Genomic DNA, 22,046 nt, shown 5'->3' with positions numbered 1-22,046 from the left:
GCGGTCCATACCCGGAGGCCCCCCCAGGGCGCTTCCTGGGGGCCGCCCCCTCCCGACCCCGAGGCCTTCCCGGAACCACACTTGCTCGCCCCGGCAGTCCTTCCCAACCAAGTGCGTCTGCGCCCCCTCCCCTAGTCCAGCCCAAGCTTTTAGGGCGTCCCCGGACCTGTCCTGCACACCCGCCTGACGATCTTTTCCGTCTACCGCCCTCAGAAGCCTACCGGCCGTCTTCGAGCATCAGTATCCCATAAAGAGATCCGCTATCGGACCCAGTAAGTCTTGTTCCCAACTTATAAGCAGCATTACAGTCCCTACAGAACATCCCGTCAAAACTCATCGCGTGTTGACTTTGCGGCGTTCCATTCCGAGGCCAAAGTTGTCCCCACACTGGTTTTGAGCCTCTAAAAGGCAGAAAATTTGGCACAAGCTAGGAGAGCCGAGCACTGCTTTCTCTGGTCAGCTTCCACTCACTGTGTGACCCCGAACACGGTTATCTGTGCCTCAAATCCCCATCTTTAAAATAAATAATCCCTGCTTGTCTAGCTCGGGCTGGACCTGACACAGACTAGGCTCTGAAGGCTGACGGAATGGAGTTGAATGAGCTGCTACTTGCATGGGTGGAAGGAAAATTGAGACATTCTGTTGACCAGGCAGTCCTTCTGCATGAATTCCAATAAAAAGTAGTATTTGGAAAGATTATATATTTATTTACATACATTTTAAACAGTTACAAGAAATCATTTTCCCACCCTATTTAATATTTATAGATTACTACAGTTGGAAACAAAAAATGAAAACATAGTAACCCTAAGTAACTTAACTATGTCCCTTTTATCTCCCCTGGTACCACTGACTCATTAAAACAAGCTTGCTGCCCTTTCTTCATCCAGCCATCTCAGCAGATGAGCCAAGATTGCAGAGACAGCAGCTCAACTATTAAAAGTCACAGTTTGCTTCGAGTTTTTCCATGCATCTGTTCACAGAGGAAGCGGTCACTGAGTCGGTACTCAGACATGTGGAATGAATTAGTTGGAATGAGGCGTTTAAAAGGATGAATAAGTAGTGGTTAAAGGGAACAATTAAGAAAGACCATTTGTAGAGGGGGCAGTACTGCTGCATTAGTGACAGAAGCAGGGTTCTCTAAAAACTTTCTGCAGCCATTTATTTATTTACAGACTTTTTAAACAGTTATAAGATATTTAAAAATTTTAAACAGCTAATACAAGGAAAATACGAAGTGAACTGTTGATGACACTAAAAACTGTTTATGACACAAGATATTTTAAAAAGCAAATCTGGGAATTCAATTCCCTTTTGACTCCAGCAATCAATTTCTTGAGACCACGGATGTCCGAGAAACCCAGTCAGTTTTTCACAAGGAACTGGCTTCTACTCAGCTTCCCCCTCTCCCTGAGGTAAGTGAACAGGTGTCGTCGCCTCCTCCACGTGACCTTTATCCCGTACTTGTCCTCAGGAGTGTCTTTAACCAGAACAGGCCCAGGCTCTGGGCTCTTGGGCGTGCTCGTGTGAAGGGAGCAGCTGGGAAGGCTGTTTTCCCTCTGCTCCGAGGGAATGGGCCCTCCCTGCCCTGAGGACTCTGGGCTCTGGATATCCGGTGGAATGAACACATAAGGGAAGTTCTGAAGTGCATGTGCTGACAGCTCCCCGCAGCTTTGGGGGCTGAGCATGGGAACCAAGGGCCTTCCAGAAATGTCCTTTTCTGGTTGACTGGGGCAGTCCCTGATTAGGGGGATCCCAGGTCTGGCTGAGCTGGCAGAAGACTGTGGACTCTCAAATGTTAGGTGTGGAAACTTGGAGCTGGTAGATTTTCGACTTGAACGCCTTGCCTGGTCTCGGTGATGATGTTTCCGGTTGACTGGGAACCAGCTTTCTGCTGTTGTATCAAACTGAGGTGATACCTAAGGATTCCAAAAGAAAAAAAAAAAAAAAAAGAAGTGAAGAGAGCCAACTACCAAATACAAACCTAAGGAAACTGCATCCCATGACCAGAATCCTAAATGGGGGCCCATAACAGCAATGGACATAAAACAAAAGCAGCTGTCTATTTGGATAACAGTATCCAAGGGATACGGGCTTTGGGCAAGTTACTCGATCTCCCTGGCTTTCAGTTCCCTCCTGTGCAAGAAAGGGGACAATGCCTCTTTCGCTTCATCACACCATACGGCTGCAACACGCTTAACTGTCTATCTTTCAACTCTGAGGGCGGGCCCAGCAGTCTTATTCGCCATTGATCCCCAGCCCTAGCAGAGCACCTGGCACCAAGAAGGCCCCGTGAAGGACGAAGGGCTGAAGGAAAGAACCGGGAGTGAGATCAGGCCCGGAAAGCAACTAGCAGGGGGCCTGGCACATAGTGAGGACTCGATACATGTTCACATGTTCATTCCTCATCAACAGGATTCTAACATTTATGTTTCTTCCCCAGTCCTGAAGCCAGGGCTCTGGTTCTCCCCAGCAATCATGGGCAAAGCACATTTATTAAGCACTCTTAGGCTTTTGTCTGGCTCTTTTGCGACACTACTTCCCTGACATGCCGTAGCTATGTTCTCTTCCCAGGGCTTTTAATCTGTCAAAATAGAACATATGCCATTTCTAGGATTTTTCTTCAACGTTTGGTCGTTTAAACAGTAAATAGAGTACTTAGCTAAAAACTCCACCTCTCTCACATGAAGCTCAGGGAACAATCTCATTTTTTACTCGTTCTGACATTTCTCTGGCTTTCTCACCCAGCTACTGGATAGTGAAACTTTTATACTGAATTCTTACAGAGGAATGTGGAGCGGGGGAAAGACTCCAATTCCAATCAACCCACGCCTCAGTCTGAACTCAGGAAAAAAGATAAGCCAGAGAACATGGCTGAGGACAGACAGAAGGAGTACACCACCTCTTTGTCCCTGCGCCCACGAGTCTCCACATGGCAGTGTGAGAAGCCTGGCAGAGGAAAAGTCAAGGCAAGAATCCCATGGCCTACCCAGGAAGTGATGGTGCTGTGGTCAACGGGCTTGCTGGGCACCTGTCTAGTGTGGGTGATAGGAAGCTGGGGAGACTCATAGCAGTGTTTGGGGCCCTCCAGTGGTTGTTGGTAGAATAGCAGCTGGGGTTTCTGGGAAATTTGGCGGCATTTTTTCCTGGGAGGCATCAATAGGTGAGGGAAGAGCAGTTAGTAACTGCATGATGCTGGTTGTCGTCAGGTCCAGGGAGAGACTCCACTTCCAACCCATGCCTGCGGAGAAGAAACAAAAGCTGGGAGAAAATCTGCTGATTCCCCAGCTCTTCCTCACACTCTGCCAGCCGACTCTGCTAGCAGCCAGCAGCCCTACCCCAAGATTGTGGGGTGGTACACCTACACCAGCTTCCTACACCTACACCACCAAGGCGATACACAGTAGTTTCACACTCAACAACATTCGTTCAATGAACACTTATCGAGCACGTGTTAAGCACCATGCTGGGTGTTGGGAGTTTAAAGATGAATAACCAACCACTTATCCCGTGATCATTTACTGGGTGCCAAGCACTTGTAGAGACACAGACTGCCCCTGTCTTCAAAGAGCTGAGAGCCTAACAGAGGGAGACAGACAAATACAATAATGAGAGCAGTGCTCCCTTGCACTCCCCCAGGGGAGCCCTTCCGGAGAGGGTGATACCTGATCTAGGTATAGAAGGGCTAGGAAAAGCCAAAGAACAGGGGGGGCACTCCAGGCTGAGGAGCAGCGCACACAAAGGCAGAGACATGAAGGAGCACTGCGAATGCAGGGACTCAGACTCCACGGAGCTGGACACAAGGCATGAAAAGACAAAAGGCAAGAACTGAGGCGGGATGTGGTGTCAGGGTCAGGACAGAAAAACAGGTGGACCATCTGAGTTTGGACTGTGGTCTAAGTAGTCACTGAAGATTTTCGAGTGGATGGATATGATCACACTTGGTTTTTTTTTTTTAACTTTTACCCCAGATAATTTCAAACATACAAAAAAATAGTTAACAGGGCTTCCCTGGTGGCGCAGTGGTTGAGAATCTGCCTGCCAATGCAGGGGACACGGGTTCGAGCCCTGGTCTGGGAAGATCCCACATGCCGCGGAGCAACTAGGCCCGTGAGCCACAATTACTGAGCCTGCGCGTCTGGAGCCTGTGCTCCGCAACAAGAGAGGCCGCGATACTGAGAGGCCCGCGCACCGCGATGAAGAGTAGCCCCCGCTTGCCGCAACTAGAGAAAGCCCTAGCACAGAAACGAAGACCCAACATAGCAACCAATCAATCAATTAAATAAATAAATCTTTAAAAAAAAAAAAAAAAAAAAAAAAAAAAAAAAAATAGTTAACAATATAATGAGCTCCCATGTGCCCATCACCCGGCTACAACCATCAACCCACGACCAATCACACCCCATCCACACCCCATCCACTTCCCCTACCCCTTTATTATTTTGAAAATACTATATTCCCAGTCATGATATCATTCCTAGTAACACAACTAACACATATAAATATACATATTTATATACTATATTTATATAATATACATTAATATATATTTATATGTGTAAATTCCTTAAATAGTAAATATCAAATATTCAGTGTTCAAGTTTTCAGTTGTCTCCTACGTGCCATACTTGGTTTTTGTTTGCTTTTGTCTTTTAGACAGATCATCCAGGCAACAGTGTGAAAGGCGAGATCAAGTTCCCCGGAAGCAGGGGGACCAGTTAGAAGGTTACTGTGTTGCCTGAGAACCGATGAAGCTGGAACCTGGGTGGTGTCAGCAGAGGTGGGAGGCAGGAGGCAGGAGGCAGAGGCAGGGCCAACAGGACCCACAAAGGAATAACAAGTCTGAGAACGCGTCCACTGGATCTAGCCCCCAGATCAGTTTTAATAAGAGTTCTGTCAGTGGGTTGGTGGGACGGAAGTTTGAGTCGAGAGGTGAATGGGTGGTGCCACCGGGCATCCCGGAGGGAGAGGCACACAGCAGGGCAGACTGGTTCCACTATACAGCATGATCCCTTCATTCAGTCAACAACAGCAAAGCAACATACTCTGATTTATGGCACTGGGCAGTGGAGATACATGTAAAGAGAAATCAGGACAAAGCCTCTACCCTCAAGGAACAAACATTTTAGGGAAAACACAGGTAATAAATACATCCATTTGTTCATTCATTCATTCAGCAAATATTTACTGAGTGCCCACTGTGTTTTGGGCACTGTTACGGGTGCTAGAAATATATAGCAGGTTACAAAATTAAATCCCTGACCTCATGGCGCTTACATCTAGTGGGGAAGTGATTAGAGGTACAGAGAAAAGTGAAACGGTGTAAGGGGTTGAGCTGACCCAGTGCTACTTTAGACAGGGTCGTCGGGGAAGGTCTATCTGAAAAATGATATTTCAGCAAAGACCTGAATGAAGAAAGAAGAACAAGCAGACAAGAGAAAGATGTGAGAAAGAATATCCCAGACTGAGAGAACAGTTAAGTGCAAAGACCACAAGATGGGAATGTGTCTGACTTGTTCAAGAAGCAGTAGGGTCAGCATGGCTGAACTGGAGAGCGGTAGGAGGTGAAGCCAGTTCACGAGACACAGGGTTAAGGCAAGGGTAAGGACTGAATTATTCTTAGTGCAAGAGGAAGTCACCGCAGGGCTCTGGACAGGGAAGTAACACAGTCCGATTTATACTTTTCAAAGATAGCTCTAGGTGCTTTGTAGGAAAGGTGGGTTGGGAAGAGGGGGGACAGAGAAAGGAGGCAGAGAAGGGAGGGGGAAGGCTCTTGCAGGAGCCCAGCGGGGAGATGACAGTGGTAACAACCGCTCCAGGGAGAAGTGCTGAAGTTCACGCCTTGCTCAAAGTCCCCAGCCTCTTGGGGACGCCACATTGTTCAGCAGTCCTACTGTGTCCTTGATCAACTCATTTTCCACAAAGGTTATCTTAAAACTTTCCCACTGTCTTAAAACTTAAGAACTCTTCTTCTCTCCAAACCAACCGTCTTACTTCCTACTTCACAAAGAACACAGGAGACATCAAAGGAAATACTCTCATCTTCCAGAAGGCAAACACACAAACGTCAGTATATCTGCATCCATCCTCTTTCTTCCTGCTGTAACTAGAGGTCAGCCCCTTTTGCTACTGTGGCCTCTCCCTCTGGCTGGGCTTTGGAGCCTTCCTCACTCTATACGCCTTTCCCAGGCAATCGTCTGCTGACATGTCAATAAACACCTGGAAGTACACAAGTCAAGCATTTCTACATTTGCCTTAGAATTCTCCACACTCAGGACCCAAATATTCCACTGCCTACGCGATAGCAACTAGATGTCTCAAATGCACCTCAAACTCAAAGCATTTACAACTGAATTCATGCTCATTTCCCCTGCACCCCCCTCCGTAAAAGTGATCATCTTCCAGGGCCCTTGCTCAGGGAATGGTATCATCATTCATCCAGCTATGCCACCAGAAACCTTGACATTTACCTTTTCCCTCTACCATCCAACCCAACATCAAGCCCTGTCAATCTTACCTCTTAAACATGTCTTCAAAAATACCCCTCTCTCGGGGAGGGCAGTTGGGGGGAGAGCGCAAAATGGATGAAGGGAGTCAAGAGGTACAAACTTCCAGTTATGAAATAAATACATCATGGGATGTAATGTGCAGTGTGGTCACTATAGTCAATATTGTATTTCAAATTTGAAAGTTGCCAAGAGAATCTTAAAAGTTCTCATCACAAGAAAAAAAGTTTTTTGTCATTCTGCATGGTGACAGATGGTAACTAGACTTATTGTGATCATTTTGAGGTGTAAATAGGTAATCATTATGTTGTACATCTGATACTAACATAATGTGTTACGTCAATTATACTTTGGGGAAAAAAAACAGATTTGTGGGTTTTAGTGACACTTCAGTATTAAATGTGGGATCAGAATCAATGGCAATCTATTTTTTGAGACTTATTCAACTCAAAATTTGATAAAAGCATTCCTCCTTTGTGAAAAATAATCTTACCCGACCCCTCTTTCCCTCTCTCTCCACCACCCTTCAAGTCCCAACAGTTCTGACCCGGGGTGGGGGGTGAGGCGGGGAAATGCAGTAGCCTAACTGGTCTACCCTAACCTCTGGCACCCCCTGCAGGGGGACCTTTTTAAATTGCAAATCTGATCTTGACTCACACTCCTGCTTAAAATTTTTGAGTTTTGGGTAAGGACCAAACTCCTAGCGGTGGCTGAGGTCCTGTGGCTCTGGTTCCAGCTTCATCTCACACACACTCCAGTGCAGGTCTCTTAGCTCACACCCCTCAGATACTCTTCAGCCTTTGTGCCGCCCACGCTTCCTCCTACGGCGTGGCCCTGCACACCTCATTCCCTTGGCTTGGAGGGTCTCCCTCCCGTGTTTGCATAAAGGCTTCAGATCGCAGACGAAGCTTTAGTTCATCAGAAATGCCTTTCTCTTGGGACTTCCCTGGTGATGCAGTGGTTAAGAATCCGTCTGCCAATGCAGGGGACACGGGTTCGAGCCCTGGTCCTGAAAGATCCCACATACCGCGGAGCAACTAAGCCCGTGCGCCACGACTACTGAGCCTGCGGTCTAGAGCCCACACTCCGCAAAAAGAGAAACCACGGCAATGAGAAGCTCGCGCACCGAACCGGAGAGTAGCCCCTGCTCGCCCCAGCTAGAGAAAATGCCCCCGCGCAGCAACCAAGACCCAACGCAGCCAAAAATTAATTTATTTATTTAAGAAAAAATGCCTTTCTCACCTACCATAAGGCAAGATCCCCTTATTTACATAAAGTTATCCCTGAGCTCTAAGTTATCACTTCGCAGCTGTAATTCTCCATTTGCTTAAATAAGCAATTCGCTGCGAATCTGTCTGAGCTCCTCTCTGCTCCCATCAGACCGTAAGCGCAGGAGAAAGACCCCGTCTTCCACTGCATCCTAGCGCGGCCTGGCACATGGTAGGGGCTCAACTAAACGTGTTGACTAAGTTAGTAGATAAAGTCCTTTACTACAAAGAAAAGACTGCGGGGGGCGGGGCGGGAGGAGATCAAAACTCGAAGATTCAGGGTGGAGGCGGGGTTCACCGTGTGCGAATAATTTTTCAGGAGGGAACCTGAACGAGGTCGTAACTGCGCTCCAGGAGCCCTCAGGCCGCTCGGGGGCCCGCGACGGTCGCTGGTCGGAGGTCAACGGAGGACAGTCCCCCCAGAGAGGAACCAGCGAGGTGGGAAGAGCCGGGGGCGGCGGGCGCAGCGCAACCGGCCGGGGCGGCCCGGGGTCCCCACTGTCCCCGGGGTCCCCCGCGCCCCGCCGCCGCGGAGCCCTCCTGCGCTCTCCCCACGAGCCGCCCGCATCGTCCGCCTCACCCGCCGCCGATCCGCCCGCCCGCCCGCCCGCCAGGCCCGCACGCCGCTCAGTCTGCCTCACCCGCCGCCGATCCGCCCGCCCGCCCGCCAGGCCCGCACGCCGCTCAGTCTGCCTCACCCGCCGCCGCCGACCAGCCCGCCCAGCTCGCACCCTGCTCCGTCCGCCTCACCCGCCCGACGAGGCCGCCGTTCCGCCCGCCTCACCCGCCCGGCTGGGCTGCCTCGCCAGCCGCTCCGTCCGCCTCAACCGCCCGATAGGGCTGCCTCACCTGCCCTTCCCGCCGCCGCCCAGCCCTCCTCAACAGCCAGGCCGGGCCCGCCAGCCCCGCCCGCCGCCGGCGTCCCGGCCGAACGCGGAGACAGGGCCGGCGCTGATTGGCTACGCCCGTCACGTGACCGCAACGCTCCGCCGGCGCCAATTTCAAACAGCGGAACAAACTGAAAGCCTCAGAGCGGGACCCCACCCCCGGCCCCGGCCCGGGACCACCCCCCCCACCCTTCCCGGGATCCCGGGATTCCCCGCCCCGCAGCCGGGGTCGCGGCCCGGCCCGCAGGTGGGAGCAGCGCGGAGCCTCCCGGAGCCGGCGCGTCCGGCGGTGCAAGCGAGGTGAGTGGGCGGCGTGCGAGAGGCCGGGGCCGGGAGGACGCGGAGGGCTGGCTCCGGACGGGGCTGGCGACGGTGCGCGGCGCTGCTGCATCCAGCCTCCCGGCCCTCCTCATCTCTCCCGCTGAGCGCCCCCGGCCTTCCCCCGGGAGGAGGGGCGGCCCGCTTGCTCCGGCAGACGGCGGCTGGGGTCCCTCTGAGCTTACTGCGCTGGGAGCCGAGGCCGACCTGCTTGCACACTCCCCTGAACCCCGTTGCTCTCACCTCTAGGCCTCCACTCCGCCCTTTCCCAGGACCCTCCCCCGGGTTCCGGAGACCCCCGCAGCCTAGCCCTGGTCTGGATGTGGGTGAGTCCCGGGAGCCGCTCCGGAAGTCTCCGGGCTAGAGGGTGTTGGCAGTGGTAGCAAGAGGCTGGTCAGAGTAGAAGGGAAAATTAAGCTTTAGACCAGGAAGATATCTTTTGCGGGTGGGGAGCGAATACTAGTATCTACTGATTGATGGGTGGAGGGAGGGAGGCCGGAAGAGATAGGAGGTGGAAGTAAAACTGAGATTTGAAGGTAGAGGAAACCTAGATATACAGGAAAAGGAGGCAGAGTGGAGAGGGTCTGTGGATTCTAAGCAAATGGCAAATGTCAGATGAGTGTGACAATCAATTTTAGGGAGATGGCAGATATCCTAAAAAAGGGACAGCCCATTCCTCTGTCCCTCAGAGTACCTCTCAGTAGAATTTCACAACTTCACACAATGGTAGAGTATTCCACAGATCTGTTAAAATCAAAAAACACAATTTTTAAAAGATAAAACAGTTTTCCTTAACACTACAAAACCACCTTAGCACACTGAAGATAGCACAGTTTGTTAGTCAGGAGACAGGGATAACAGTCTTGGTTCTGGAAGAGAAATTAAGCGATACAGTAACATGCTTAGAAAGTCAAAATATGAATAAGCACATGCAAGTACTAAAATGTCACTATATAAATAGTTTGCAAATTGTAAAAGAAAAATGTATTTTTAAGAAAGGCAAGGATAATAGCCCGTGAAATGATGTCACCCCTTAGCGTTACCCTGGGCCTTGAGTAGAGCAGTTTCCCTCTTATCTGAGGTCTTGTGAGCTGGAAGATGATTTCTTCAGTGGTGTGACAATAATGGTACAATCCGCCTTTTTCCTCTGATCCTGTGGGCTCAGATCCTTTAATTTATAAAGTAAAATGGTATAAAAAACGTGTGGTCTACGCTAGAATGGATTATGGGATCAGAGTCTTGTCAGGCTGTCCTATTCCAGCGTTCCCGTCCCAACAGTCACTGCAAGTGATCTGTGTTACAGTAGGAAATAAGAGACATTTCCACATTTTTGTAGCTTCCCTATTTATTTCTGTAGCTAAACATTCTTTTTTGGCCACACCACGCGGCATGTGGCATCTTAGTTCCCTGACCAGGGATTGAACCCTCACCCTCGGCAGTGAAAGCACCAAGTCCTAACCACTGGACCGCCAGGGAATTCCCAAAACATCCTTAAGCTCCTAGAGCTTTGACTATGTTGACCTACAGCCAACCTAATCCCACTTTCCCCCTTTGAATTTCTTCTGTTTGCTTCAGTTTTAACTTTTGTCAGTAGAACTCATCTCCTTATTGTCTGTGGTCTTTACAAAGCCCCAAGGAGTATTCACCTGGGCCTGCGGGCTCATGCTCCTGGTCATATGATGAGGAAGACCCCTCCCTAACAGAACCTCCTTCTCAGCCTGATAAGCCTCTGACCTCCTGCTGCCCCTTGCGCTTTCCAGGGTCCATGCTGGTCATTCTCAATGGAGAGTGAAAGCACAGATTCATAATGAAAACCAGCCCCCGTCGGCCATTGATTCTCAAAAGACGGAGGCTGCCCCTTCCTGTTCAGAATGCCCCAGGTGACACATCAGAAGAGGAGCCTAAGAGGCCCCCTGCCCAACAAGAGCCTGCTCAACCGCAGGCCTCCAAGGAGGTGGCAGAGTCTAACCCCTGCAAGTTTCCAGCCGGGATCAAGATCGTTAACCACCCGACCATGCCCAACACCCAAGTGGTGGCCGTCCCCAAGAATGCCAATATCCAGAGCATCATCACAGCACTGACTGCCAAAGGAAAGGAGAGTGGCAGCAGTGGGCCCAATAAATTCATCCTCATCAGCTGCGGGGGAGCCCCCGCTCGCCCTCCAGGACCCCAGCCTCAAGCCCAAACCAGCAGTGATCCCAAGAGGACAGAAGTGATCACCGAGACCCTGGGACCAAAGTCTGCAGCCAAGGACGTGAATCTTCCTAGACCACCTGGAGCCCTTCCCGGGCAGAGATGGGAGAACTGTGGTATGTGGTCTGTAAGGCAAAGGGGTGAGGAGCCAGCCTTCCCTCTCTGGTGGTGAGGACTGCAGTCCGCCACACTGATGCTTAGGACACACAGGCGTCTGCCCGAACCGGGAGAAAGCCTTGCCTTTCTTCATCCTAAAACCTTGACCCGGATCCTTTGGGCACTGTCAAAGGGGTTGCAATGTAACTTAGCATTTCTACTCCCTTCTTTACATTGGAAAAGGATTTGTTTATCGTTTCTAGTTATCCTCTGCATTGACCACATAAGGAAATAGGAATCTTTCTCCATCTTAATGAAGGAGAAAGCATGAGGCGGAAAAGTGACTTTCTTTGTTGAGATGCTCAATCATGCTTTTGTTAGGTTGCCTTGACTGATCTCTGAGGCTCAGTGTGGCTCAGACTGAAATGCAACTTGAACTGTGCTCCTGGATTTCTCCCGAAATCCTAATGGGGCAGAGTACCCGAGAGGCCACCGCAGAGTCAGCAAGTGCTCCCTGTCCCTCAGGGCAGAGGTGATCCCTAACTGCCAACTTCACTGGGCCTGCGGGGCTCGGGATCAGGCAGCTAAGCGGCGTCTTGGGTTGTTTCCCCTGTAGCTGGCGGCGAGGCAGCCGGCTGCACGCTAGACAACAGCTTGACCAACATCCAGTGGCTTGGAAAGATGACCTCCGATGGGCTGGGCTCCTGCAGCATCAAGCAAGAGGTGGAGGAAAAGGAGAATCGTCACTTGGAGCAGAGTCAGGCTAAGGTGAACTGTCCCGTCACTCACTAGGGCAGTCAGAGCCGGAGCAGGGAATTTCTAAGAAGGGAAATCAAGTGGCCTGTGGAGTAGAATTTCCAAGTTCTGGTATTAGCACTCACTTAGTGTGATTCTATATAATTTGGAGCTCCCTTTCTACCTGGGATCTTCCCTCCCACCTCCCTCGCCCCTATCTGTGAAATTTCCTTGAGGGCAGACTCCTCTGGCTCACTCTGTACCCCATCAGCACTGGGTTTAGTACTGTGCCATTGAAAGGAGATGGGTTTATTCACATCACATCAGGAGTAGGAATCAGACTAAGACCTAGGTCCCTCGACGCTCAGGTCTGAAAAATGGGTGTAGTTTTAACATACAGTTGATGCTTTAAGAGTAATAATATGTACCCAGACTTTCCTGAGAGGTTTCAACTGACAAAGACTGGACTTCTAATTATTACTGGGCAATATCTTCAAAAAAATGACCGATGACAGAGAAGTGGTTCTATGTTTGGAGACTGGATTAGATCACCTCTAAGATTCTTCCTAACCCTAAAATTTTATTCTGTGGAATAGTGGTCTTAGACGATTTGTTTCCAGTACAATTCTATGGGATAAAATGTTTCTCTAGGGGATGTTCTTTGGGGTGGGGTGGGGCGGGGGAGGTCTTGTGAACTCTCCGTGTCATTGCCTTTTCTCTTTCCCTTTGGCTTCTCAGAACGCTCAGGTTGAGGGGCCCCCGGGAGCATCGGCATCCTGGCCGGACTCCGTGTCTGAGCGGCCACCCTACTCTTACATGGCCATGATACAATTCGCCATCAACAGCACGGAGAGGAAGCGCATGACCCTGAAAGACATCTACACTTGGATCGAGGACCACTTCCCCTATTTCAAGCACATCGCCAAGCCAGGCTGGAAGGTACCGTGTCCCGTAACAGCCACAGTCAAGGTCAGTCCGGCCCGATAGTTTGTCTACACAGAAGGGCAGTAGTCTGTGTCTGGTGCGGAGGGAGCAGTTAAGTGCCAAGGATGCTAGAACCTTCAACAACCGTATCTTTTGGATTGGGACTCGATCCTGCCGAATCCAGACGAAATCATCACTAACAGCCCTGTAACCACTTCATCTGTCGCTACCCTGGGTTGACGGAGACTCTTCAGTGCAGCACAGAGCCCACTTCTGTGCTGCGCTGAACAGCAGCTGGAGTGACTAAGTAGCTTTGTGAAAAGATATTAATGAAAAACAAAATCTGTAAGCCTCACCATCCAAAGATTCACCTTCTATAAAGTCACATCTCTTCTCCAGAAGGCGGGGATCTTCTCTTCCTCCTGCTCACGGGAACACAGATGCCTGGGAGCCATGGCTCACACGGGACTCAGAGCCACAGCGTAGGTGCCCCGACAGATGCTCTGTCCCAGACCAAGGGGCTTTTGTATTGTTTTCCCCACAGCAAGACAATTAACCTCACACTCACCTCAACTGAATTCCCCAGCATCATAATTTTTTTTTTTGTTTTGGCCATGCCACGCGGCTTGCGGGATCTCAGTTCCCCGACCGGGGACTGAACCCGGGCCACAGTAGTGAAAGCCCAGAATCCTAACCACTAGGCCGCCAGGGAGCTCCCTGGCATCATAATGTCTTCACTCGCCTCTCTGGCTACTGGTTATCACCCACAGCCTCACTCCTCTTTCCCAGCCCCTGACAGCTGTCCAGGTCTCTGCTTTATCACCACATCAGGAATGGCCCCAGTCTCTGTCCCCACTGGACAGACGGGTTGATGGCTCAGGTTGCCAGCTCTGCCATGCGGAGTGTCACAGGAGCTGCCAATAGGCAAGGTTACAGGGACACAAAGCCTGGGCCTGATTTCCTTGGGGGACATCGGCGGTGGTGTTTCCAAAGCCAAAGTAGCTGATGAGTGGCATCCTCTACTTTCAGAATTCCATCCGCCACAACCTCTCTCTCCACGACATGTTTGTCCGCGAGACGTCTGCCAACGGCAAGGTCTCCTTCTGGACCATTCACCCCAGTGCCAATCGCTACTTGACACTGGACCAGGTTTTTAAGGTAAGCATCCTGGTTTTGTCCAAATAGGGCCAGTGTTGGAGGTCATGAGATCCATCGCAAAAGGAAAGAAGTCCTCTTGGGATGAGCTTATCCGATCAGGGTAGAGTTAAAGGCCAGCCAGCCCGTAAGGGATGGCACACTTCTCTGCTAGACCAGGCCACAGAGAGGACTCTCTGATCCCAAAACGGGACCTCCTGGGCAGTGTTGCCCTGTGATAAGAACTGCCTGGAACACTTGTTAAAATACAGCCTCCTCGGCCCCTCTCTTGGGGCTTCTGACTCAGAAGGCCTGGGTTGGGCCCAGGAATATGTGTTTTTAGCAAGAATCTCAGGTGATTCTTACAGAGAAAGTCTGGGAAACCTGTTTTTTAAAAAGCCTTTCTTTAGGCCGGAGAGCAGAAACGAAGCCTCCAGAATCTCTTGTCAGAAGCGATTGCTTTGGAGTTTCAGAGTGCCCAGAAGGGTGCCGCTAGCTGCCCTCGTTCTCCCAGGAGGGACCGTTGTTGAGGGTGGCCCTCGGCGTCCATCAGGAATAGGTTTGCCCAGTCTGGTCAGCTTGACTGCACCGGTGGTAACTTCGTCTCGTTTCTCTCCCACGATGCCTGACCACCACCAGCCACTGGACCCAGGGTCTCCACAATCGCCCGAGCACTTGGAATCAGTAAGATTCTTTCCCTCCCGCTCGGGGCTCGGCCTTGTTTCCCTTCCACGCTCAGCATGGCTTCGGTGACAGGGACAAGACATTAGCAGGAAAGGGAGCCTGTGGCTGGGTGCCTGCCAGCCCTGAACGCAGAGCACCTGAGCTTCTGGGAGTTCAGGACACGTGATCGCCACCTCCTCCCGCTCCCGTGGGCTCATCACGGTGCCCCAAGCAGAGCGGCGCATGGCAGGAGGACCCGCCATAGTCTCCCTGCAAGATGGTGACCACGGTGCATGGCACGGGCCTGGAGGGCGGCCGTCTTTGCTCTCACTTCTCTACCTGGCTTTTCTCTGCCCCTCATAGAGCTCCATGCTTTGCATCCCGGGGGTGAGGACGCGTGGATGAGGTGGTAGGACCGCCCGCTGCCGTGTGTCTGTGCCACCACCTGCCCAGGGCCAGGCGGTCGGTTCGCTCCATGCCCGGTACTGGAGCAGCTGGTGGGGTCGCCTGCCTTGTCCCCCTGCGTCTCTGACCCGGTCTCTTTCTCTCCCTCTCTGCCCCAAACAGCAGCAGAAACGACCCAACCCTGAGCTCCGCCGGAACGTGGCCATCAAAACCGAACTCCCCCTGGGCGCACGTTAGTATGGCGGAGCCTGTTTCCGGGGGGCGCACCTGTAGGGAGCAGACTCGGGGGTCCCAGCCCAGGGGAGGAGAGCAAAGATCCCATAGCCTGGAAGGGGCCTGTCCCTGGACCCTGCTCCTGACCCCTCCCGGTCCCTCCCAGGGCGGAAGATGAAGCCTCTGCTGCCGCGAGTCAGCTCGTACCTGGTGCCCATCCAGTTCCCAGTGAACCAGTCCCTGGTGCTGCAGCCCTCGGTCAAGGTGCCGTTGCCCCTGGCAGCCTCACTCATGAGCTCGGAGCTCGCCCGCCACAGCAAGCGAGTCCGCATCGCCCCCAAGGTCAGTGCCTCGGGTTCTCTCTGAGCAGAGACTCCAGTCAATTACAGATTCTGCCACGTGTCCCTTGAGAAGCTTATACGTCTAGTTGGTAGACAAGGCACCGATACCTAGGAAAATGCAACAGCATTATAAGAGCTAAAAAGGAACCTGCTGTATGATGTAAGGGATGTTGGAAGGCCCACATGTGCCTGATGAGTTTATAAGAGTTCAGACAAGGGTGATTATAACAGATGGGCTGGGACGGTTCAGGAAGAGTTCACAAGGGAAGGAGGCTTTACAAAGTAGATTTGGGCAGCAAACAGGTGTGTAGAGGGCCTTTTTTTTTTTTTTTTTTTTTTTTTATTTTTGGCTGCACCGCGCAGCCTGTGGGATCTTAGCTCCCCGACCAGGGATCGAACCCTCACCCGCTACACTGGAAGCCCAAAGTCTCAACCACTGGACCGCCAGGGAGGTCCCTGGAGAAGGCTTTGTAATGGGCGTGCCCTGGAGGCCCCCAGTAACAACGGTATAGTGATGGGCCAGTCTAGCTCTGGGCTCCTCAGCCTCCGTACAGCTGACATTTAGGGCTGGAGGGGTGCTGCCCTGTGCACTGGAGGGTGTTAGCAGCGTCCCTAGTCTCTCCCCACCAGATGTCGGGAGCACCGCCTGGTGTGACAATTAAAATGTCTCCAGGTGTTGCCAGATGTCCCCTGGGGGGAGTTGCTGCTGGTTGAGCATCAGTGGTCTAGCTCGAGGGGTGAGGACAGTGAGTTAAGACCCTGCCATTTTGTAGAGAAGGATCTGTGAGCAGAGGCTGGCCTGTAGCAAGTACAGGAAGGGCCCCTGTGCCCCTTTCTCTGAGATGGAAGTAGCAGGGGCTCCAGATAAAGAGCCTTGGGTTTGCTTTTGTTTTTGTTTTTGTTTTGTTTTGTTGTTTTTGGTTTTTTGGTTTTTGGGGTTTTTTTTGCCGTACCACACAGCATGCGGGATCTTAGTTGCCGGACCAGGGATCAGACGCATGCCCCCTGCAGTGGAAGCATGGAGCCTTAACCACTAGACCGCCAGGGAAGTCCCTGTTTTTGCTTTTGTTATTTTAATTTAAAAAATATCATTTTAATATACATAAAATTATTTTTACCAGCATAGATAATTTTACATAAATGCATTCATGTGATTGTAGCATGTACACTGTTTTTGTTTCAATGCAGTCTTTTTCATCTCCTTTTCTTCTTTTTGCTTCCCCTCGCCTCACCTTCACCCATGTCTCCCCTGCTCCCCGTGATAAGCCATGTTGACAATTTAGCATGCTTTCTCCCATTTGTTCATGCTCTTAGTATACTCTGCATACACTGATCGCCATAGCCATGTTATACATGCACACACCACACAGAGCATTGAAAATGGGATTGTATTACTCTCTTTTTTTTTTTTTTTAATTTATTTATTTTATTTTAGGCTGCGTTGGGTCTTTGCTGCTGTGTGCAGGCTTTCTCTAGTTGCGGCGAGCGGGGGCTACTCTTCGTTGCAGTGCGCGGGCTTCTCATTGCGGTGGCTTCTCTTGTTGCGGAGCACGGGCTCTAGGCGCGCGGGCTTCAGTAGTCATGGCGCGTGGGCTCAGTAGTTGTGGCTCGCGGGCTTAGTTGTTCCGCGGCATGTGGGATCTTCCCAGACCAGGGCTCGAACCCGTGTCCCCTGCATTGGCAGGCGGATTCTTTTTTTTTTTAATTTATTTATTTATTTATTTTTGGCTGAGTTGGGTCTTCACTGCTGCGCACGGTCTCTCTCTAGTTGCTGTGAGCGGGGGCTACTCTTTGTTGCGGTTTGCGGGCTTCTCATTGCGGTGGCTTCTCTTGTTGCGGAGCACGGGCTCTAGGCATGCAGGCTTCAGTAGTTGTGGCACGTGGGCTCATCAGTTGTGACTCGCGGTCTCTAGAGCGCAGGCTCAGTAGTTGTGGCGCACGGGCTTAGTTGCTCCGCGGCATGTGGGACTTTCCCGGACCAGGGCTCGAACCCATGTCCCCTGCATTGGCAGGCGGATTCTTAACCCCTGCGCCACCAGGGAAGTCCTACAGGCGGATTCTTAACCACTATGCCACCAGGGAAGTCCTACACACACTTTCTGCCCCAGGGAAATTCTCCCAAGTCACTTGGCATCACTTTATTCATTGTTTTTTGTTTTTTACTTTTTTGAGGGGTTTTTTTTTGTTTTTTAATTTTATTTTTTGGCCGTGGCAGGCGGCATGTGGGATCTTAGTTCCCTGACCAGGGATCGAACCCACACCCCCTGCAGTGGAAGCGCGGAGTCTCAACCACTGGACTGCCTGGAAACTCCCTAATGCATTGTTTGTTTGCTTTTTTTAAATTTATTTATTTTATTTATTTATTTTTGGCTGCATTGGGTCTTTGTTGCTGTGCACGGACTTTCTCTAGTTGTGGCGAGTGGGGGCTACTCTTTGTTGCAGTGCGCGGGCTTCTCATAGTGGTGGCTTCTCTTGTTGCGGAGCACAGGCTCTAGGCGCGCGGGCTTCAGTAGTTGTAGCACACGGGCTCGGTAGTTGTGGCTCGTGGGCTCTAGAGCACAGGCTCAGTATTTGTGGCGCACAGGCTCAGTATTTGTGGCGCACGGGCTTAGTTGTTCCGCGGCATGTGGGATCTTCCCGAACCAGGGCTCAAACCCGTGTCCCCTGCATTGTCAGGCGGATTCTTAACCACTGCACCACCAGGTAAGCCCTGCATTGTTTTTTAATGGCTACATAATATTCCATGGTGCGGCTCTGCCGTATGTTTTCCAATCATTCCGCTTTCATGGGCACATTATGTTTCTAGTTTTTTTTGCCCTATGGCAAACATTGCAATAAATATCTTTGCAAGTATCTTTCTTACTAGTGTTTTTATTTCTGTGGGATAGAGAACCAGACATGAGATTGCTGAGTGAACAGTTATTTTAAAGTTTATTAAATATTGCAAGATTGGCTTCCAGAAAAATCTGATAATTCACACATCCACCAACAAGACCTATGTTTGCCAGCCATGGGTGTTATCAGTCTTTTTAATATTTGCCCCTCTGCGGTGTACGAAGGACAGCTCCTTGTTTCATTTTATTTTCCTTTGCTTATCGGTAAGTCAGCACCTGTTCCCTGCGTTTGGTCACTGGGAATTTTTCACTGTGAGACGCTTATTTATGGACCTGGCCCATCTTCCTACAGGGTTTTGCTAATAATTTGTGATTTCTTTGTTATTAAAATATTAACCTGTCTTTTAAGATATTTTTTTACTTCTGTTGTTTGCTTCTAAACTTTGTTTATGGTCTCCTTGCCACAGAAAGATTTTACATTTTTATGTAGTCAAATATGTCTCTCTTCTCTTTTACAGCTTCTGGGTTTCCAGTCTTGGTTAAGAAGTTCACCCACCCCCTCAGATTGTACATGTAGTCTCCTAGATTCTCTTTCAGGATTTGTATGGTTTTAATTCTTCTGTTTAAGTCTTTGTATATGGTATGAAACAACCATCCAGTTTTATTTTCTCTCAGATGGATACAAATTATGCCAGCACCATAGGAAACGCTCTTTTTCTTTTTTTTTTTTAATTTTATTATTATTAATTTAATTTATTTATTTTTGGCTGTGTTGGGTCTTTGCTGCTGTGCGCTGGCTTTCTCTAGTTGTGGCGAGCGGGGGCTACTCTTCGTTGCGGTGTGCGGGCTTCTCATTGCGGTGGCTTCTCTTGTTGCGGAGCACAGGCTCTAAGCACGCGGGCTTCAGTAGTTGTGGCTCACGGGCTTAGTTGCTCCGTGGTATGTGGGATCTTCCCAGACCAGGGCTCGAACCCGTGTCCCCTGCACTGGCAGGCGGATTCTTAACCACTGCGCCACCAGGGAAGCCCAGGAAACGCTCTGTCCTTTACCCCCAGAATTGAACTACCACCTTCATCATATAGTCTCATATTTAATAGTCTTTAAGACTTTAAAAAGACAAAAGAGGATCAGTACCAGTATGTCACTTGTCTTAGTCATGAACTTGTGTCCCACCTGCTGCCTGGTTGAATCTCCAGACCTGGCTTTCACCTTAACCTGCTTCCCTTCCAGGTGCTGCTCGCGGACGAGGGGGTCGCCCCTCTGCCCACGGCAGGACCAGTGAAAGCGGAGAAGCTCCTCCTTGGAGAAGGGCTGTCTCCTCTGCTTCCAGCCCAGTCCATCAAGGAGGAAGAAGTCCAGCCTGGGGAGGAAACGCCACACTTAGGGAGACCCATCAAAGTCGAGAGCCCGCCCCTGGAAGAGTGGCCCTCGCCCTGCCCATCTGTCAAGGAGGAATCGTCCCCCGCCTGGGAGGATTCGTCCCGCTCCCCCATCCCCAGGCCCAAGAAGTCCTACAGCGGGCCCAGGTCCCCAGCCCGCTGCGTCTCTGACCTGCTTGTCATCAAACGCAGGGAGAGGAGGGAGATGAGCCGGTCTCGAAGGAAACAGCACCTCCTGCCCCCCTGTCTGGACGAGCCGGAGCTGCTCTTCTCCGAGGGCCCCGGGGCGTCCCAACAGGCCACAGCAGGGTCCTCGCGGCCTGCCTCCCAGCTTGGCTCCTCCCAGGAGGAGGGCGGGCCTTTCAAGACACCCATTAAGGAGATGCTGCCCATCTCCTCCACCCCGAGCAAATCTGCCCTCCCCGTGACCCCCGAACCCTGGAGGCTCACGCCCCCGGCCAAAGTGGGGGGGCTCGACTTCAGCCCCGTACGAACCCCCCAGGGTGCCTTTGGGCCCCTGCCGGACTCGTTGGAGCTGGCAGATCTCAGCACCACCCCGCTGAAAAGCGTTCCCCTCTTTGACTCCCCCCGAGAGCTCCTCAATTCCGAGCCCTTTGACATCACCGCTGACCCCTTCAGCGGCTGTCCCCCCTCAGATACGGAGGTCCCCAAGCCAGGCTCCTCCGAGCCGCAGGTGGCCAGCCGTTCTCTGACGGAAGGCTTGGTCCTGGACACGATGAACGACAGCCTCAGCAAGATACTGCTGGACATCAGCTTCCCCGGCCTGGAGGAGGACCTGCTGGGCTCCGACGACGCCAGCTGGGCTCAGTTCATCCCCGAGCTGCGGTAGAGACGGACCCGCACCGCTCAAGCCGGCGGCTCTCCGGGCGCTCGTGGGGCTGGCCTTCCGAGCCCTCTGTGCCGGGACAGCAGGCGGGGGCCGTCTGCTCCTCCAGCCCCGCCTGGCCTGGTGACGCCAAGGCAGGCGTCACGCCAGAGCCGCCACTGGGCCTTCTGCAAGCCGCGAGGTCCTGGTGACCAGTCTCCGTGCCACCCACTCCCCAAGAGCATCTGATTCCTCCCTCCCTACTAGGAGCTGAGGGTGGGAACAGCAAACACAAGGGTGAAAAGACATGAGGAGTCCCCCCCCCGACAGCCACCCACCACCTTCCCTGCTCCGGGCAGGGTGGCCCTTGTAAATGGTGTATATGTTCCTAATTATCCTCTAATTATAAATGTAAACCTATCTCCTTAGATCATTATCTAGAGACTGCCAGAAGGGGGCTAGGATAACGAGGAGGTTCAGTTTGCTTCTGTTACTTGCTTTTGGTTCCTGCGGTAGGGAGGGCTGCAGTGCACGGTTCCTTCCAGGCCCCTCCCTCGAGGGTTCCTCACTGTAGGCACCCCGATACGCGAGTCTGCCTGCCAGGATCCCTCCTACTGCCCCTGCCTCCCACCTGCCCACGTTTCCAAGTCAGCTTTCCTGCGAGAAGAAATCCTGGTGAAAGGGTCTCTTATTATGGGTCAAGAGTGGGGCGGGGGCATGGAGGCACCTGGAGCAGAGTGGGTTCCCAGATGTGCCCGAGAGACGTTTCTCTGATAAGGTCCCTAATCATGCCAGAGAGACGAGTTAGGAGGCGGAGGCCGGCTGGCCTGTCTGCCTGCCTGTCTGAGCTGGCACCACAGCTTTGCAGAGAGCCGCCCTGGGCCCCAGCTGGCCGTGTGCACAGCCCCCAGCTCCAAAACACTACTGTAACTACCTACTCAATAAAGCCCAGGGGCACATGCTGGTCTGTGGCGTGCTGGTGTCTGGTCCCTACGGCGTGAGGGGGGTTGGGAAGGAAAGTGGGTGACGATGAAAATGGTTGTGACAGGGAAGATGCAAGGCTTGAAGCCAACACGGAGCCCTGGAAGGAGAGTGCAAAGGGCTGTGGCCCGGTCACCTCCCTCCCTGGCCCTGGCACGTCCGTCCTCCCAACTCAGCAGTCAATCGGCGGTTTTCCCAGTGCCGGGCCTGCACAGTCAGCCTCTTTTGGGGACCTCTGAACCTGCTGGGTCACTTAGGCCTTCCAGGGCTCCCTGAAGAAAGGCCTACCCAGGGGCACCCGCCCACCAACATTAGGGAAGGATGGGCCCAGTTACAGGCGCCT

The 22,046-nt window shown here is 51.9% G+C and overlaps 3 protein-coding genes across 11 annotated transcripts; 2 read left to right on the top strand and 1 right to left on the bottom strand.

Annotated features, from left to right (window-relative positions):
* Positions 1-684: 684 nt before the first annotated feature.
* On the bottom strand, positions 685-9,723 carry RHNO1 (RAD9-HUS1-RAD1 interacting nuclear orphan 1). Of its 8 annotated transcripts, none has more exons than XM_036867128.1 (3): positions 8,624-8,681; positions 2,990-3,241; positions 685-1,919 (listed from the first exon to the last, which is right to left on the bottom strand). In XM_036867128.1, the coding sequence occupies exons 2-3, from the start codon at positions 3,155-3,157 to the stop codon at positions 1,365-1,367; spliced, it is 723 nt and encodes a 240-aa protein (XP_036723023.1). In that variant the 5' UTR covers positions 3,158-3,241; positions 8,624-8,681; the 3' UTR covers positions 685-1,364. The 8 variants fall into 8 exon arrangements, with proteins under 8 accessions (XP_036723023.1, XP_036723019.1, XP_036723022.1 ...); XM_036867124.1 differs by lacking the exon at positions 8,624-8,681 and adding an exon at positions 9,674-9,723 and having other exon boundaries at positions 731-1,919; positions 2,903-3,241; XM_036867127.1 differs by lacking the exon at positions 8,624-8,681 and adding an exon at positions 9,223-9,245 and having other exon boundaries at positions 731-1,919; positions 2,903-3,241.
* Positions 5,539-10,771, top strand: LOC118901986 (basic proline-rich protein-like). Its single transcript, XM_036865834.1, has 4 exons — positions 5,539-5,557; positions 8,094-8,961; positions 9,229-9,305; positions 10,740-10,771. The coding sequence occupies exons 1-4, from the start codon at positions 5,539-5,541 to the stop codon at positions 10,769-10,771; spliced, it is 996 nt and encodes a 331-aa protein (XP_036721729.1).
* On the top strand, positions 8,832-21,679 carry FOXM1 (forkhead box M1). 2 transcript variants are annotated; one of them, XM_036867118.1, is made up of 10 exons: positions 8,832-8,961; positions 9,229-9,305; positions 10,740-11,288; positions 11,885-12,036; positions 12,742-12,942; positions 13,957-14,085; positions 14,701-14,745; positions 15,292-15,361; positions 15,509-15,684; positions 19,748-21,679. In XM_036867118.1, exons 3-10 carry the CDS (start codon positions 10,787-10,789, stop codon positions 20,744-20,746), a joined length of 2,274 nt encoding a protein of 757 aa, XP_036723013.1. In that variant the 5' UTR covers positions 8,832-8,961; positions 9,229-9,305; positions 10,740-10,786; the 3' UTR covers positions 20,747-21,679. The 2 variants fall into 2 exon arrangements, with proteins under 2 accessions (XP_036723013.1, XP_036723014.1); XM_036867119.1 differs by lacking the exon at positions 9,229-9,305 and having other exon boundaries at positions 8,834-8,961.
* The last annotated feature ends 367 nt before the right edge of the window (positions 21,680-22,046 follow it).

Source organism: Balaenoptera musculus, chromosome 10 (assembly GCF_009873245.2).
Source record: "Balaenoptera musculus isolate JJ_BM4_2016_0621 chromosome 10, mBalMus1.pri.v3, whole genome shotgun sequence".
Classification (NCBI taxonomy): Eukaryota; Metazoa; Chordata; class Mammalia; order Artiodactyla; family Balaenopteridae; genus Balaenoptera; species Balaenoptera musculus.
Note: the sequence above shows the minus strand (reverse complement) of the source record. Positions and strands in the feature narration are given on the sequence as shown.